This window comes from Anas platyrhynchos, chromosome 1, assembly GCF_047663525.1.
Source record: "Anas platyrhynchos isolate ZD024472 breed Pekin duck chromosome 1, IASCAAS_PekinDuck_T2T, whole genome shotgun sequence".
NCBI lineage: Eukaryota > Metazoa > Chordata > Aves > Anseriformes > Anatidae > Anas > Anas platyrhynchos.
Window position 1 is genome coordinate 181,309,334 of NC_092587.1, and position 17,949 is coordinate 181,327,282.

The following is a 17,949-nucleotide window of genomic DNA, read 5'->3' on the forward strand; positions in this document are numbered from 1 at the left end:
CATGAGAGAGGGTACAAGCTGGTAAACTATTCATAGTATAATTTTCTGTAGTTCTTTTTCTATTTAGAGGCCTGTGGTTTTTGTTTTTTTTATAGGTGCCACCAATACTTCTGGACAAACAATTTTCAGAATTTACACCAGATATCACACCCATTATTCTGGCTGCCCACACCAACAATTATGAAATCATAAAGCTCCTTGTGCAAAAAGGTGTCTCTGTGCCCAGGCCACATGAGGTCCGCTGTAACTGCATTGAATGCGTATCAAGTTCAGATGTGGACAGCCTTCGGCATTCTCGATCCAGACTCAATATCTACAAGGCTCTGGCAAGCCCATCCTTGATTGCTTTGTCCAGTGAGGATCCTTTCCTTACTGCTTTTCAGCTGAGCTGGGAGTTGCAAGAACTGAGTAAAGTTGAAAATGAATTTAAGTCGGAATATGAGGAACTGTCGCGGCAGTGCAAGCAATTTGCAAAAGATCTTCTGGATCAGACACGGAGTTCCAGGGAATTGGAAATTATTCTTAATTACAGGGATGATAATAGCTTGATAGAAGAACAAAGTGGCAATGATCTTGCAAGATTGAAACTGGCAATTAAGTACCGTCAAAAAGAGGTGAGTATGATGAAGAATATTTAAGCATATTTAGTAGTAGTAATGTGATAGATAATAGCTTGAAATACATCCTTTTAAATGAGACAAATTGCTGCTTATCTTTTTCTCTTCTTCTACAGATTTCTTATATTTTTAATTAGATTAATTTGAGTAACTTTTTATGGTTTAATAGTATCAGAATCTGAAATGCTTTGTTATAGCACAGATCCAAATAAACTTTTATTTTCCTTTTACACCTGAATAGACACTGTCTCCAGTAGCTGTGCTACTGAAGCTGTGCTTCAGATCTTTTTTTTTTTTTCTTCCATAAAATCCAAAATAGAGATACCTGAGCACTGTTTTTCATAATAGTTAAAAATTCGTGAATTTGGTTTGTTGATACAGATATTCAGCTGGAATTGGAGAATGCCTGCATTTCTTTTAAAAATATTGAAGTTTTTGAATAGATGCAGAAACAAAAGAATCAAGACAGAAATATGGGTTAGGAAAATAATTATCCTGAGATTTCCAAAACTTCACTTGATCTCTGCTAGAAATCACATCAGAATGTATGTTGTCATCTCGTTTGGAACCTGCACATCCAAGATAAAAAGAAATGTGGAAATGTATAGGCAATAATAAAAACTTTAACAAATAAACAAATATTACTTGTTCGTATTAAGTATGGTAAATGCTTAAGAAAATTCAGTGTTCTGTTGAACCAGTTTATCCCCATTAAATCTCTGTTCTGCAAAATATATTAGTAAATGCATTAATATTTTAGGTGCATGAGAAAAGCTTGCAGGAACAATAATTATTGCTCCCTACAACTACCTGAAAGGAAGGTGTGGGGAGCTGGGAGTCGTCCTCTTCTCGCAGATAACTAGTGATAGAACTAGAGGGAATGGCCTCAAGTTGCACCAGGGGAGGTTTAGGTTAGAGATTAGGAGTCATTTCTTCTCAGAAAGAGTAGTCGGGCATTGGAATGGGTTGCCCAGGGAGGTGGTGGAGTTACTGACTCCGGGGATGTTTAAGGAAAGGTTGGACATGGTGCCTAAGGACATGGTCTAGTGGGTGACTTGGTAGTAGGGTGATGATTGGACCAGATGATCTTGGAGGTCTGTTCCAGCCTTAATGATTCTATGAGTCCGTGATATGTAACAATTCTTTTGTCCATTTAAAATACAATTTAGTAATGTTAAGAAGGTATTGTGAAGGTAGGGACCCACTGAAGTACTACTACAAAAATATCTGAATTGGTTTCTAGCTTCATGATAAGTATTCTAATAATAATCTTTTCCTTCAATAAATGTGTTGTTTCATATTTGATAGTATAATGTTTTAGGTAACATGTTCTCTGCCCTTGCAAATTCTTTTCAGATGATGCAATACTAGACTTAAAAAAAAATAAATACTACAATTTCTTTCAATAATTATAATTTGTATTTCTTGAAATGCAAATCCTGTATTATAATGCATAGTTAATGCATTATAATGCATAGTAGAATTTAAGAAATTCTACTTTCACTGAAATGCTAGAATACAAATGCTTGATATATACAAGGCTTGAATTTCCTTAATTTGATATAGAGACTGTTGAGGGGAAATGATTTTTATAGTCACATCTGATTCCCTTGCCTAATTAAATTGCAGTAATACAGTTGATTATACTTTATTGATTCTGTGTAATAGCAAACATTAAAGCAATAGTAACATAGTCACAATAGTGCAACAAGTCCAAATCAGAGGATCTTTTATATTTTACCTACATTTTTTATTTCTATAATTATTTACCACTATTCTTCCCCTGTGAGTCTCCCTGAAGTAAAATCAGATTTTATTAAACTCTTTATCTGTGGACCTTCTCAAAACAAATGAATAAACAAATAAACAAACAAAATCAGTGAAAGGTACTAATCTTCATTTCCAGTCCTTTTTCACTTGCTCTAGGTTTGTGAATATCTCTTTCATACACTGTCAAAAGACATCTCAGGGGTATCAGTTCTTAACTCATGCAGGCATGTCAAAGGGAACATGCTGTGTACTACCAAAGAAAAAGTTCAGTGATAAAACCAACTACCTTCTTTTATTAATAATTAATAACATTGAAATTCATGTACGGTTTCAAGTTTGCACTGCAGAATGATGTCTGACAAGACTCTGCAGAATATCTCCAAAGTATTTGGTGGCAGAACCAGAGTGTCCATCAGCATGTACATTTTTTGTACTTAGCTGCAGCTTTTTTACAGAATAGCACTAGGGACAGAACACCCAATGTACAACTTTTTTTCTGTTCATTTTGCACCACTGATGGTGGTTGGTTGTAAGAAAAAACAAGCTGCTAATGCTTATAGTGCCCATTCCTGACACTTACCATTTCCTGGGTTACAATTAGCAGCAAATAAGAGATTCCTGAAGTCATGCAACTGCTCTGCATTGGGTACAAACAACTTGTTAACTCTCTACCATATAATATTATCTCAATTAAGGCAGAGTTTGGTTTTATAAAGGCTGTCACATTTTCATTGTGCTAGATTGTAGCCATACAGTGAACAATGAGAAATAGTTTTTGTTTTCCTGAAGCAAATAAAAACATTGAGTGATATAATTGTTTCATTCAAGTACATAGAAGGAAAATCCCCAATTCTGTATATGATTCACAAGCAAAAGTTATTCTCATATGTCACATATGACTCATATGTCATTCTGACTTAAGTAAATTGCAAAACTTTAGTGAAACAGTGCAATTAAATATCAGAGAAAAATAACAGTCTATAATAAGGAGTAGATACTGTCATTGTTGCCACTGATTGCAAAATACATGTTGTGTCTCATATATTGGGAATTTGTAATAGAGAAATCCCAGTAAAACCACATTGTCTCCCACTGCTCAATTATCTTGTTTCACCTACGGTTATGTTTAGGTGTTACGCATATATCTACACAAATGGGAAGAAGTGTTTACTAAAATGCTTACTAATTTTCCCGCATACCTGAAATAAAGAGCAGGGAGATTAATAGAGTGAATCAATATCCTCTGGTTTCACAATAACTTTTGTTAGAGCAATTTGAATATTTATACTTGTAATTTACATCTCTGTCTTGCCTGGCCTGCCCAATACTAACTGGTCAATGTCATTTAAACAGTTGTAGTATGAACTCAAACATGGTAGCAGGGTGTGGTTGTCATTACTGGCAGTACTATCTCATTTTGCATTTTTATTATACGTTCAGTTACCAACACAGAGAAAACATGAAATTTTGAATATTAACCTGTTAACCTTTTCTCCAACACTTTCCAAATAAATAGATACTAGCTTATTTTTGTTTGTTTTGTTTGTTTGTTTGTTTGTTTTTTCCCTGTTCTTATTTTACTGTTACCATTTTTTTTTATTCCTCTGTAAGTAGAAGGTAAAAAACCAAGCCACTTTCTTTGTCTCTGGCTCCTAGTGCAACAGCTTTTTGAAGAAAAACAAAACAAAACAAAACAAAACAAAAACTCATCAGAAATGAGTAAGAAATACCTTTGCAAATTTCATTTTTCCTGGGACTGTACAGTCACCTTGTCTTTTTGATACCATTAGGATTTCTATACAAAAATATATATTTTATTTCTAATAAAAAATATTTTGTGTTCTACTGAGAAACATCAGTTCTGTGGTAGAAGAGTGAGTGAGAAATCAAAAGCAATGTGAAGGCAGATCTATCACATTACAGGATAGGAAATAAAAACAAGAACTACCAACAGAATATTTGAAGATTAAGAAGGACATTTTTTCCTGATCCTGAATTATTTTTCAAAGGTTTGATTTAAAACATAGAACAGTTAATAAATTTTCATTTCTCTTCCCAGTATTTTTTTTTTTTTGAGCTGAAACCATTTTTTTTTTTTCAGTGAGGATTTAGCTGTCTAATTACCAAAATTTTTCCAAACGTATCTTGTTGGTCTTCTGAAAGTTCACAGTTCCCAGGAGCATGCTTATTTCTGAGTCATTGGTACTTGCAGAGCCTGAACTAGCAGAGACAGTGAAACAGGGAGAGAGGGACAAGGTCTTAACAGCATGGTTAAAGACAATTAGATTAAAAAATGTACAGAAATTATTAATTAGAATTTCAGGGAAAATATTTCAGGGAAATCAGCTTCATACTACCTTGCTCACTTATTTGCACTGAATTATTATATTACCAAATTAATATATCACTATATTATAACTTATATCTATCCATATATATTATTCATTATATAACATACTACATTATATACTAAATTATTATATCACTATACATTACTATTATCACTATACATTATTATACATTATAAATTATTATATCGCTAAATTATTATGTCACTAAATTATTAATTGGTTAATTAAATTTTAAACACAATAAGATAATATTCATATTTCATGGATCAATTCTTGTTTTCTAAGAAAATGAGGATACAAGATAATGAAAAAGTTAGCTTTGTCACTGACAATACAAACTGTATGCTCTTCTCAATACAAAACTTTTAAAAATACCATCTTCCATTTTTCACCAGTTCTCTATGTAAAATAAAGCCTCCCTGGAATGAAAATGTTTCACAATAATGTCATATTCAGTGAAATTTTCTATGAAAACATGTCAAATCACTTAAAATCTGTCATTTCACATTGATGCCTAAATACTTCGTTTCAGTAAAGCATTTTGTTTCACTACTCTTTCTTACTTCACTTGGACTTTACCATTTTTGACAAAGCAAAGTTTATACCTAATATCCTACATATCATATTATTGTACAAAACAGTATAAATATTATAAAAGCAAAAATTATTCCTTATTATAATTGAATATTTCAACAAGGCTGGAGAAGTATATTTGAAAGTACTAGAATAAAAATTTATCGTGTTCTAAGTAATATGTTCTAGTGTTTAAACTGTCATTCTTTTGGAAATGTTAGCTAACATGTAATACAATATATGTCTGAAAACACTGGAAATTTCCATACAGCTCCTCTGGCAGTGATACAGTTTAAAAGTCTGAGTTAATTTTCCTTTAGAACCACAGGTTGATTTTGAGTAATTTTAGTGGCCATTATAATGTGTTTCTGTTTAAAATTCTTTGAGATGCAAAAGCCTGAATTATTGAGTATGTGAGGAGAAATGAATTTGGAGACACATCTAAGAACTACCTTATATTTAAAAACAATTAATCTGAAAGATAAATGGAAAGACAGGAGACCTGTGTTAGCTAGTCACTGTAACTACATGAATATTCATCAAAAGACTGGAAAGGTGCAGTCAGAAATTCCCATGTAAAAAGACAGAAAAACCACACACACACACACACACAAATATGACTCTGATAATATCTGGACGTTTTTAATGCCAAAGGAAGATGTGTTTAGTCTGTGAATCTTGTAACTGAGAAGAGTGATGTATGTAGGTTTAGGATCATGTCTTCAAAAGGCTTATTTCTGCAGATTCACATTCATAGTATTCAAAAAGTTTGATAAACATTTGGCCAGGCAAGAGCCAGGTATTCTTAAGCAGGTCATATGTTTGCTTTGTAGATAATGTAAATGTCTCTGTGTTTACAGATATAGACTCCACAGACTGTTATATAGCAGAAATTATGAAAGTAGCTTATCTACTATATATACTTGAAGTTTTATTCTATTTGGCTATCTATTACCTCAGAACTTAATGTAGTATAGGTGTTCCAGTGGAAGCTGCAGTTATTGCTGCTGGGAAAAAAAATAAAAATTAATTACAGGGTGGGAGCACATCTGTTTCACATGGGTATGTAATTTTTCCTACATTTTAAATGCATGGTGAAGCAATCATAAAGTATGTGAGCAAATTCCATATACAGTCAAAAGAGAGGTGTATGCATTCAGGGAGATCCCATCTTCTCAAGATAAGACATCTAAGTTAACTCTGAAGACATCTCTTTCTGCTCTCAGCTGGGTAAGGAAACAGGGACCTTCAATCAGTAGACACTGAAAATATACATGCAAGTTACACACCTGATTGCAACAACTGCAATTTCTACCCTGTGGTAATAGAGATTTTAGATTCTGAAGGCTCAGAGCCCACATAAGGGGAAATGAATCTCAGCACTAACTTTTTAATGATGTCTCAGAAGGCATCAATAACCTTTGAATGCTATATGCTGCACACAAGTTCCAGTCATCTCATCCCAGTTCTACTTAAACTATTCATGAACTGACACCAGCATCTTTTTATTTTGAACTCTTGGTAGAAATAATTAACTCATGAAGGAGGAGACTTGCTGTTAATTAAGTACAGTGTCAGTCTCTCATTTCAGTTCCCTTTTTGCATTATCCTTCAAAGAAATGCTGCTGTGATGTAACAGTATTGCACATCCCTAACTAGCAATGCACAGTTTTTCTATCAGAATGTGACTGCAAGCAACAGAAGTTCGCACATGGTTTGAAGGAGTCACTACTAATGCACCAACAAGCTTCCCTAGAAACCTTGGATATATTTAGCCCCAGGAACTCTTTTTTTTTTTTTTTTTTTTTGTATTTAAAGCCATAAAGCTTTGGCTTAAGAAGCAAAATATGAGAGACAAAAAATCTTTCACATAGTGGATAAATAAGGTAGCACGCAGTATTTCATTGGGAATGTAGACCTATACCTATAGGAATTTTACAGCTCTCTTTTCTCCCTTCATATGCTTGCTTGTGGTTTTGCTGTTCTTCCACCAGCCCCTGCAGGAGCACCTAACCTACAGTTCAGATTCATTAGTTTTGCTGAGGGATGAACCCCAGCATGAGCTGTGGAGGAATTTGTTTCTGCTGGCTGCCTCTAATCCTCCCACAGTCACCTTCAGTCCTTCCTGACGCTGCCGCCTCCTCCCTAGTGCAGCTATTCCTTTGTGCTCCCCACACATGCTACTGTAGCTGCACCAACAGCTATGTTTCACCCCATTCTTCTCTACAGGTGATTTTGGCAAAGTCTAAAAGCTTCAAATAATTTATGTTATTTCAGCTCTTAGCTCTTAGTATCTTTTGTTTTGTTTTGTTTTGTGTTTTTTCTTTTTTGTTTCCTAGCTCCTACAATGCTCTTAAGCAACTCTTCTTCTCGCACATATCTTTTATGTTTTTCTCACAGAAAGCTTTCTCTCCTCCTGTCCAAGATCCAACCTTTCCGTGTCTGTGCTAGGAGCAATTGACCTATGACTGCTTAACCAAGGCACATTTGACCAGTTAGCTGGTTGAAACTTCTGCACACTGTTGTGGTGAGATATTTTCCCCTGGCAGGTCTCCCTCCATTAAGGTTTATTGACCAAAAAAATAAAAAATAAAATAAAAGACAAGCAAAGCAAGCTTGCCTGTCCGCTCATTCTTTTCATATAGCTTCCCTTTGCTCCACCAAGTTTCCACAGAAAAGTTTCCACTGGTGTGGCCTCACCTTCAGTACTTTGTACAGCTTGAGGTGTCAAAATAGAAGGAGGAAATAAAGCTATTATAGACTGTCCAAAGGAGGGGTATGAAGATGGGTGAATGGTCTAGATGGGGAGATGTAAACAGCTGAAATCAGTTGGTCTGTTCAGTCCTGAGCAGAGAGGCTGAGGGGAGGCCTCATGGCGGCCTGCAGCTCCCTCATTAGGGGAGTGGAGGGGCAGGTGCTGAGCTCTGCTCCCTGGGGACAGCGACAGGACCCAAGGGAAGGGAATGGCATGGTGCTGGAACAGAGCAGGGTCAAGGTGGGTGTTAGGAAAATATTCTTCACCAAAAGATGTTGGTTGGGCACTGGGACAGGCTCCACAGGGAAGTAGTCACAGTACCAAGCCTTACAGAGTTCAAGAAACATTTGGACAATGTTCTCAGACACATGGCCTGTTTTTTGTGTGGTCCTGTGTGGAGCCAGCAGTTGAACTCGAAGATTCTTATGAATTTCTTCGACTTGGACTATTTTATGATTCTGTGATTCTATGATTGTCTCAGTCTTGACTGGTGAAACTGACAAGGGTGCTTCAGATCAGATAGCAATGTGGGCTTTGGGACATAGCCAACCCAGAGATCAGAGCTTCAGAGCTTCAAGATCTATTTCCATGTCAGTCCCACTGAGCAGATCGTATGTCCTGTATGTGCTATTGTAACACATTGAAAGCAATAAATACGGTACAAGTGTGATTGCAACTCCTCATGGTGAAGGGCATAATATAACAGGAATCGCTTTCTTTATTTCATAAGATTTTTATTTTACTTCTGTTATGTATAATGTATCCATGACAATGGCAAAACAAATCACATAATTCTTTTTTTCTGCTGAATCCAACCTACCTCAGCATAAAGAGGGTACATTTAGACCAGCCCATGGAACTCACTGACTCAGCTTCTGCCTTTGTGTTACTTGATAAAGATCCTGCTTAGGCCTGTTGCGGAACTGCGATTTCTTATGCTTTACTGATATTTTATGGACATTTTAAAGTTGACCAACCAGCCTAAGAGAATGTGTTTTTGAGACAAGAAAGAACATTTTTCTTTGCTTCTGAAAATACATTCTCATTCACTTCTTTACCTTAAATATTTTTAACTTACTTTTAAAACTTGGAAGAAAGAAAAAAAAAAAAAAAAAAAAAAAAAAAAAAAGATTATGCCTTTTGAGGGCAAAACACCAGAAGAAATAAATTGCTGATGTTATTTGCTGCTTCAGTTGTCTGGAAAACAATGCATCAATATCTGCTAAGTACTGATTTGGGGACTGAAGGAAGAATTGGGAAAAAACATCTGGGTTGTTAAAAGAAGATTGTGCAAAGCTTGATAGTTTTGTTGCTTAAAGAAATAAGTTTTATTTTATTGCTATCATTAATTAATATAAAACATAACTGTCTTTCTTTTTTTTTTTTCTGTGTTGCTTCAGATTTCCTGGTAGTTTCACTTTATATAGTGCTAGATTATCGGATGGATACAACTTAAAACCAGTGCAAAAGTGTATCGAACCAGAATAAACAGGGGAGACAACTGAAAACATTTTTTTTTTCAATGTTCTTTTCCTTTTTACAGTACATTTGGCTTCACAGTAATGGAAATAGACAATTTAGAAAGTTATCTGCTGCAAGTTGTGCTCTGCAGACATACTCAAAAAGTAGTTTGTTTATCTGATATGTAAGCGCTTTGGGTTTGATTTTCTTTCTGCCCACGTAAATGCTTAGCAAACCCAGAACAAATAGCTGAGATTGTGGACTCATCCAGTCTTTTACACTCACTACTAGAAGGTGTGTCAGGGGCTCAACAGATTAACACTGTTTTGTTTTGTTTTGTTTTTTTTTTATGATAACCCACACTTTTCCTATATCAGGTATGTGTCTTATGCAGATGTCTTGGATACGTTTGGGCACATCAAATGGTACAACACATGAAAGAATTAAGACCTCTCAATAAGATAAGATGTTCTGAGGAAAGATTTTAAGAAAGTGAAAACTCTTTTGCCAGAGGCAATAGGCTTGGTGTTAGTGAGCACTTGCAAATAAGAAAGAAGTTGATAAGGAAGTATTTTGCAGAAAATTTTGAAGAACAGGGAAAAATCAAAAGTGAATAGGTGAATGTATATGAGAAGAAATGAAACCAGAGCTGAACAGAGCTGAACTGAATAGTATATTCTTTATCATATCATACACTTTTTTTTTTCTCTGACTGTGCTTCATTCCTGAATAATGTTAAAAAAAAAAAAAAAAAAAAAGTAGCATACAGATCCTTAGCATCTGTAGAAGAGAAAAGACCACTGCAGATATTCAACACAGAAATTTCTGAAGGTCCACAGTGAAGATAATGCACCTATGCTCTGTTGCTCAAGTACAAGACCTGGCTCATTATTTTTTTAGGTGGATGAAGAGAAAAAGGAAATGTTTTACACTGCCTGCTGTGAAGAAAAGATAATAATATTTAATTATCAGGGTAATGTATTCATTTAAATTAGAGGTTGTTTTAAATAGCTAACCTTAAAGGTTTCATTAGCAGCCCTGTTAGGGTTCACAAAAAGACATGACTCAGTTATGCAGCATTTGACATTAAGCTAAGCTGAAAATGTAACAGAAGGTAAAAAAGGTTTTTGACACGTTATTAATAAAAGTAGTTCAAGGTTTGGACTCTTTTCTTTTTCCCCCCCTTTTTATGGCATGCATATTGAAACCCGAAATAGCCATTTTTGTAGTGTGTTGGTTGGTGCTGTGAGCCCTTCCACATAACCAGGTATTTAAGTAAGGTACCTGTCAGCATCTTAGCCTAGGGTCTCTTCATATTTGATGGGAAGAGACAGACATCTCCAGATAGCAACTCAGACTGTCTAAGAACAAAATCATTTTTGGCACCACCTACGGTTCTTCCACTGATTGCAGAGGAGGCATGAGATAACTAGATGTGTTACACAGGGTAAAGAGAAGGTAAAATTATTTAAGAAGGATAGAACAAAATTTCTGGAAGGTAAGTAGCCTTAAGCTAATTTTGTGAAAGTCTTAATATTCTATTCTGAGAACTCCTTAACTCCTCAGTTCTCCTTCTGAGAACTGAAAGCTCCTTAAAGTGGGATAGATGAACCTGGAGTGTCTATTTACTGGAATCTGTTTGGAAGTCCAAGATACAACTTCCCTTCTGGGTCTATATTAACCAGAAAGTTCAGAGACAAAACTGAGTTTCCCACAGAGACTCATCTACATTGTTTATACACTGTCATGTGTTTAAGCATGGACTTAGACCTCATTTTAGAGTTCTTTGGAGTGTAAAGACAGAACATGTTAAATGTTTGTACTGCTTTAGGTATCATTCATACAGTCTGGACAGGTTGTGTTTGGTTTAACAAAGTGATTAAACATAGTCTCAGATCAGCCTTTCCTAAACAATGTTATGTTTCTGGCTACATACAGATTAAGAGTCAGAAAATTTAACAGAAACATACAAGACTGTGTTCACTGAACTGCTGTCCATATTTGAACCTGCTCTTCACTTTTCGATTAAATATAGATTTCCTTTAACTACCATAACCTATGTATCTACCTTACAGAGGAGCTGGCAAAGAATCCATGGAAAATAGCTTTATAGGACTTATACTGTTCATACAGGTATCGTTTTCCTCCAACCAAAATCAAGTGCTTGGGAGCTCCCACCAATATACAGAGATTGAATGATGACTTTGGATTTCATGTAGAGAAATAAACATCATGTAAAGCTGCATTCCAGAGTTATAGTTTGAGGGAATTGTACTTGATTTTCAAGATTAGATGGAAAGTTTGCAGGGAGTAATGGCTGTTAGAAGTATGTCAGCCTGCAAGACTCCTCTTGTATCTAGCCATCTTTTCATCATTATTTCCAAAGCCAGAAATCAGTAGTGAGCTTATTCAAAAACAAAGTCAAAATCTTGAAATAAAAAGCTTTTATATGTAATGAAACAAAAACAAAAACAAAGACAGCCAACTTTTCTTTCACTTTTTTTCTTGAATTTCTTTCTCAATACATTAGTCAAATCACATTAAAGGTAAGTAGAATAATTACACTTGAATGAAGAGAAACCATTGTCATTTCCATTAAAATAACTTAAGGCTAGGTCTTCCTAGCCTGGCTGTGAAAAATTGTTCATTGCTCTGTACTAAACCTTGGCAGAATTGATCTGGGAGGGAGAGAATTTTTATTTTCAGTGACAGATCTTTCCAGGTATAATCATTGCAAATTATTGTGTAAAAACGACAGTTAAACAAAACCTAGCGAATACTTACAATTATACATGTATAGATTTGAAGACGGCTTGCTTTTGAAATTAAACATTCCATTGAGACTTTTGCAATCAGAATATACATATTTGCTTGGATACTAACTAGATTTGTGGCCAAAGAGATTTCCTTTACCTTGACGTTAACAAGACTTTCAACACCATTTCTTGCTATATTGTTGTGTCCAATTTAGGAATTAGGATGTTACAGACTGGATAGTACAATAAGATAGGTAAAAAACTGGTTGGATGGTCAAAGTAAAAAGTTTGTGTTTAATGGGCCATACTTTACCTGAAGATGAATAAAAACTTCAGTGCTGCAAGGATCTGTACCAGCCCTTTGCTTATTCAACAGATGTAGCAGAGAAGTGAAGATGATAAAGGAGTCCAGTCTTGAAATATTTGCAGGTGACACCAAGTTAGAGAGACCAGTTGATATCCTCAAGGACATGGTTGCGAGGCTGCAGTAAGAGGCTGACAGGAGCCTAATAAAATTCAACAAGAAAAAATGCCAAGTCCTGGACCTGGGAAGGAAGAAGCTCCTACAATGACACAGGCTTTGGGATTGCTTAATTGGCAGCTTTGCAGAAAAACAAAGATGGAGGTGTGAGCACCTCCAGCCAAGCACGGACCAGTAGCAAAGAAGGTTAATAATGGGCTGTATTAACAGGATTACATGTTAATACAGCCCATTACATGGGCTGTATTAACAGGATTATAGCCAGTATATTTAGGCAAGTGCTTGGCTTGTCCCCCTTTAAATAACTCTCCTTGGACCATATGTGAATACTGCATCCAGCTGTGGATGCAAAAGTGACATCAATAAACATGAGACAGTCCAGAGGAGGACTACTGAGACTGTGGGGAGGCTGAAGTACTTCCCCTGTGAGGAGGGACTGAGGGAACAGGGTTGTTTCAACCTGGAGCAGGGACAGCTACAGGTGAGCCAACATGACCTGCCGATGACTACAGAAAGGTCATTGAATATACGAAGCCAAGCTTTTCACAGGAGTGCACAGTGGAAAGACAATAAACAATTGATATCATTTTCCAGAAGAAAAGTTCAGTCCGGATATAAAGAAAAAAGATTTACCATGAAGACAGTCAGGCAGTGGAAGAAGTTTTGCAGAGAGTCTGTCTCCATCCTTGGAGGTTTTCAAGATTCAACTGGATAAAGCCCTGAGCAACCCAGTTTGATAGGTGACCATGGATTGAGGAGGAGGTTGGAAAAAAGACCTCCTGAGGTCCCTTCCAAACTGAATTATCCTATGATACAATGACAGAAATCAAGGAGTCATATACATTAAGGCCAATGTGCTTGGAAGTCTCCGTGAACCTGTCAATTGTACAGGGGATGACAGATACTTGCCTCTCTCTCCTTCTGTGACATTAAGAATTCTGGTCATGTGAGTCTTTCTTACATGTATTTACCAGTATATGTCCTGACATTTCAGCTGAAATCATAAAGAGAGGAGCATTTTTATATCTTCTTCATTCTTAGCACCTTTTAAGAGTACAGAAAGAACATTGTTGTTGTTATTAATATAGTAGCAGTGCTCCAGGGATATTTAACTTTACATATATTTTAATGCATCTGAAATAACCAAGCAATACAATTTTTTGTATGATTAAGGAAGAAAAATGGTAGATCAGTACAAAATGATTTATCATATCAGAGGAGAGAATATGGAAGTGTTCATTTACAGATTTTATTTTTTTTTTCCCCAGGAGTGGAACACACAGTATTGGAACTAAAATCAGTAACAAAACAAAACAAAACAAAACATAAAAAGGAAAAGAATGGGCTCTTTAGCAAATGTATATTACTCTTCCTTTATCAAATGTTGAACAATTATTGTGATACTACCTCAAAATACAAAATTCTTAGGTGAAAATCATTATCTTGTAATTTTCAAAGAGCAAATAAGGCAGCAAATTTCCCTTGATTTCTGCTTTAATTTCTTTGCAATTAATGTAAATTGACCATAGTTGTAACACTACCAATACAAATATTCTGCCCATACAATTGCTCTCTCAGCTGTGGGTCCTTTAGCTTTTGTCCTCCCTGAATTTCCATGGAAAAGCTGGGTTCTGGAACAGGTCCAGAGGGTGCAGAAAAAAAATAATAATAAAAAAAAAATCCCCAAAACAGGAGTGAGATATATCTGCCATCCAGTCTTCTCTTCAAAATAGGAGGTGAGTTTTTGCCCTTGCAATCTGTCAAGGTTGAACAATTAAAGGGTTTGTGTCTCAGATCCCTTGTTGAGATTTTTTTAAATCACCCATACACAGAAAAAATAAATAATAATAATAATAATAAAAAGCTTGTCTTTGAAGTTCTGAAATTAAGCACTAAAGAAGCTTACAGTTAAAACTTGAGTGCTGTTGCTTTTTCCCTGTTGATTAAGATGTAATTTAGTTAACATTATAGTTTAGTTTCCAAGTATGGATTGTTTTGGCTGACATCCTCTCTTCCTTTCATTGAAGTGTAGTGATAGAAGCTGGAAACAGAAGCATTACAGAATCTGCTGGGGTTTGACCTAACAGGAGAGTCAGCGAGGTGGTATTTAGGGAGTAAATTTGAGAGTGATGGTTGGTAGGAAAGAAGCTTTATTTCTCTGATTACCAAATTTGATGCTATTAGCATTAGGCATTTACAACTGCTGGGTGGATGCTGTGGAGAAGAATAGATACTGAAGAGATAGAATAAATAAGAAGCAAGGTACTAGCTCAGAAGACATCACCCAGCCTGCCTGTGGGTCAAGACAGAAGTCCATCTGGCTGATTTTGTTAGCACCTGCATGTTATGCATAAGTGGAGGAGATATGAAGGGCACGTGCAATCTAAATTTAAATCACACATCACATAAAAGCTCCAATGTTTTTGTGGTTTTGCTTGATTTTTTTCTTCTCCTTATTCCCTTATCTTTTACTCTACAATAATTTCCTTTATTCTTAATTATAACATATGTCTTGTTCTTGAATTAAATTTTAGATTAGGGAATCGTGACTTCATGCATATGATCAGATTGCATCTGCTTAGCACGATAGGAGAGTGAAAAAGAAGCAACAGATAATATTCCTTCGGAGCACCAGTGATATGTATTTCACATGGATTAAAGAGCAGCTGTTTCTTACAAACATATCCTTTCTGACATGCTGGAGTAGAAGCTGGGGCATGCATGTCATGCAATGTCAACAGCCTATGGAGTGTATTTCTCTGCCAATGAACAAATTGTCCATGATTTCTTAAGGAAGAATGTGCCCTCAGACCCACTGGGACCATAGCACAACATTTGCTTATATCAGTGCATATACACAATATGTCTCCTCCACTTCTAGCTTTTGGCAAATGGTAATTTTACCCCATATTTTTAAATAAAATATACCTCTTTACCTAAAAATATAAGTGAATGAGTTCTGCTCCATCTCCATAAGAATATCTGTGGAAGTTGGGCAAAAAAAAAACATCTTCAAAACTTTAGAAATGTCAGTCTAATGTAGAAATGCACCATGCAGTTCAGTAAAATATTATTTACCTAAGTGGTATCTGAGGCTTTGTCTATAATGTTAAATGAAAGAAGACCATAGTTTAACCCTGAGACCAAGTGACACTAAGGGCAGTTGCAGATGGCAACTGGCATAAAGCCATCTGGAGTGGTCAAAACTGGAAACAGACCAATAGGTAGAGTGAATGACTGGGATCCATTGCTCAAACTCAGTCACTGTTTGATATGTTGGTGTAAATATAGCCTGAACATCCCTAAAAGTCATGCATATGTAAAAAATCAAGTACACCCTTATTGGTTCCTTCCTTTGTTCTGGTTCTTTACCATGAAAGAAGACAGTAGTGTTCTGACATCTTTCTGTACAAGAACAGTGAGAAATGTTTCATTGAGGTACCAGACTGCAATGGCTAGCTACAAATAACAAGGCTTCAAAGCGATAAAAAGACTACCAAAGGGCTGTCATTATTTCTCAAGTCTGACAGATTCCTGATACATAGAATTTCATTAACGGCTATTTTAGATATCTTCTCATTATGGTGAAGTAAGTATTTCTTAGGTCTGTTCATAAAAGAATGACATTTCCTTGAACCACAATTTGCTCATAAGCATAAAGGAAATTTTGGAGCAATTATACTTCTTGTAACCCTTCCCAAGTTTCATATTCTGTGTTTAAATCACATAAGCTGCACATGGTGGTTGTAAAGAACTGTGTTTCTGAAGTCACATAACGCAAAAATGGGAAGAATGGTGAATTGCAAAGATAATGAACTGATGAAAATCACAGAATTTCTAGGTTGGAAGAGACCTCAAGATCATCGAGTCCAACCTCTAACCTAACACTAACAGTCCCCACTAAACCATATCCCTAAGCTCTACATCTAAACGTCTTTTGAAGACTTCCAGGGATGGTGACTCCACCACCTCCCTGGGCAGCCCGTTCCAGTGCCTCACAACCCTTTCAGTAAAGAAATTCTTCCTAACATCTAACCTAAAACTCCCCTGGCGTAACTTTAGCCCATTCCCCCTCGTCCTGTCACCAGGCACATGGGAGAACAGGCCAACCCCCACCTCTCTACAGCCTCCTTTAATGTACTTATACATAACAATAAGGTCACCCCTGAGCCTCCTCTTCTCTAGGCTGAACAAGCCCAGCTCCTTCAGCCGCTCCTCATAGGACTTGCTCTCCAGGCCCCTCACCAGCTTCGTCGCCCTTCTTTGGACCCGCTCAAGCACCTCGATGTCCTTCTTGTAGCGAGGGGCCCAAAACTGAACACAGTACTCGAGGTGCGGCCTCACCAGAGCCGAGTACAGGGGGACGATCACCTCCCTAGCCCTGCTGGTCACAGTGTTTCTGATACAAGCCAGGATGCCGTTGGCCTTCTTGGCCACCTGAGCACACTGCTGGCTCATATTCAGCCGACTGTCCACCATCACTCCCAGGTCCTTCTCTGCCTGGCAGCTCTCCAACCATTCCTCTCCCAGCCTGTAGTTCTGCTTGGGGTTATTGCGCCCCAGGTGCAGGACCCGGCACTTGGCCTTGTTGAACTTCATACAGTTGACCTCAGCCCATCGGTGCAGCCTATCCAGATCCTCCTGCAGAGCCTTCCTACCCTCGAGCAGATCGACACACGCACCTAGCTTGGTGTCATCTGCGAACTTACTGAGGGTGCACTCAATGCCCTCATCCAGATCATTGATGAAGATGTTAAAGAGGACCGGCCCCAGCACCGAGCCCTGGGGGACGCCACTAGTGACTGGCCTCCAACTGGACTTGGCTCCATTTACCACAACTCTTTGGGCCCGGCTATCCAGCCAGTTTCTAACCCAACGAAGCGTGCGCCAGTCCAAGCCAAGAGCAGCCAGTTTCTTGAGGAGAATGCTGTGGGAGACGGTGTCAAAAGCCTTGCTGAAGTCAAGGTAGACCACATCCACAGCCTTTCCCTCGTCCACCCAGCGCGTCACTATCTCTGAAGTACAGAAGTTCATGAAGTGCACGCTTGACACACAATTGATGCATCTGCTATAGACTTACTATGAAACATGCATTTCTCCTGCAAACGGTCTCAGAATAATGCTTACTGACTGTCACTGCCAAAGACCTATCATTTCATCTGAGTCTTTATGCAGGAACTGGGTG

At 37.0% G+C, this 17,949-nt stretch overlaps 1 protein-coding gene across 2 annotated transcripts in view; it reads left to right on the forward strand.

Moving 5' to 3' along the window:
- Positions 1-17,949, forward strand: part of TRPC4 (transient receptor potential cation channel subfamily C member 4) — a 161,806-nt gene that overhangs the window by 91,928 nt on the left and 51,929 nt on the right. The window contains exon 3 of one of the 2 annotated variants that reach the window (XM_005018338.6): positions 96-614. The exons of the other annotated variant lie outside the window; for it this stretch is intronic. Coding sequence (XP_005018395.2) covers positions 96-614 — 519 coding nt within the window. The remainder of the gene's footprint in view (positions 1-95; positions 615-17,949) is intronic. 2 annotated transcript variants of the gene reach the window in all.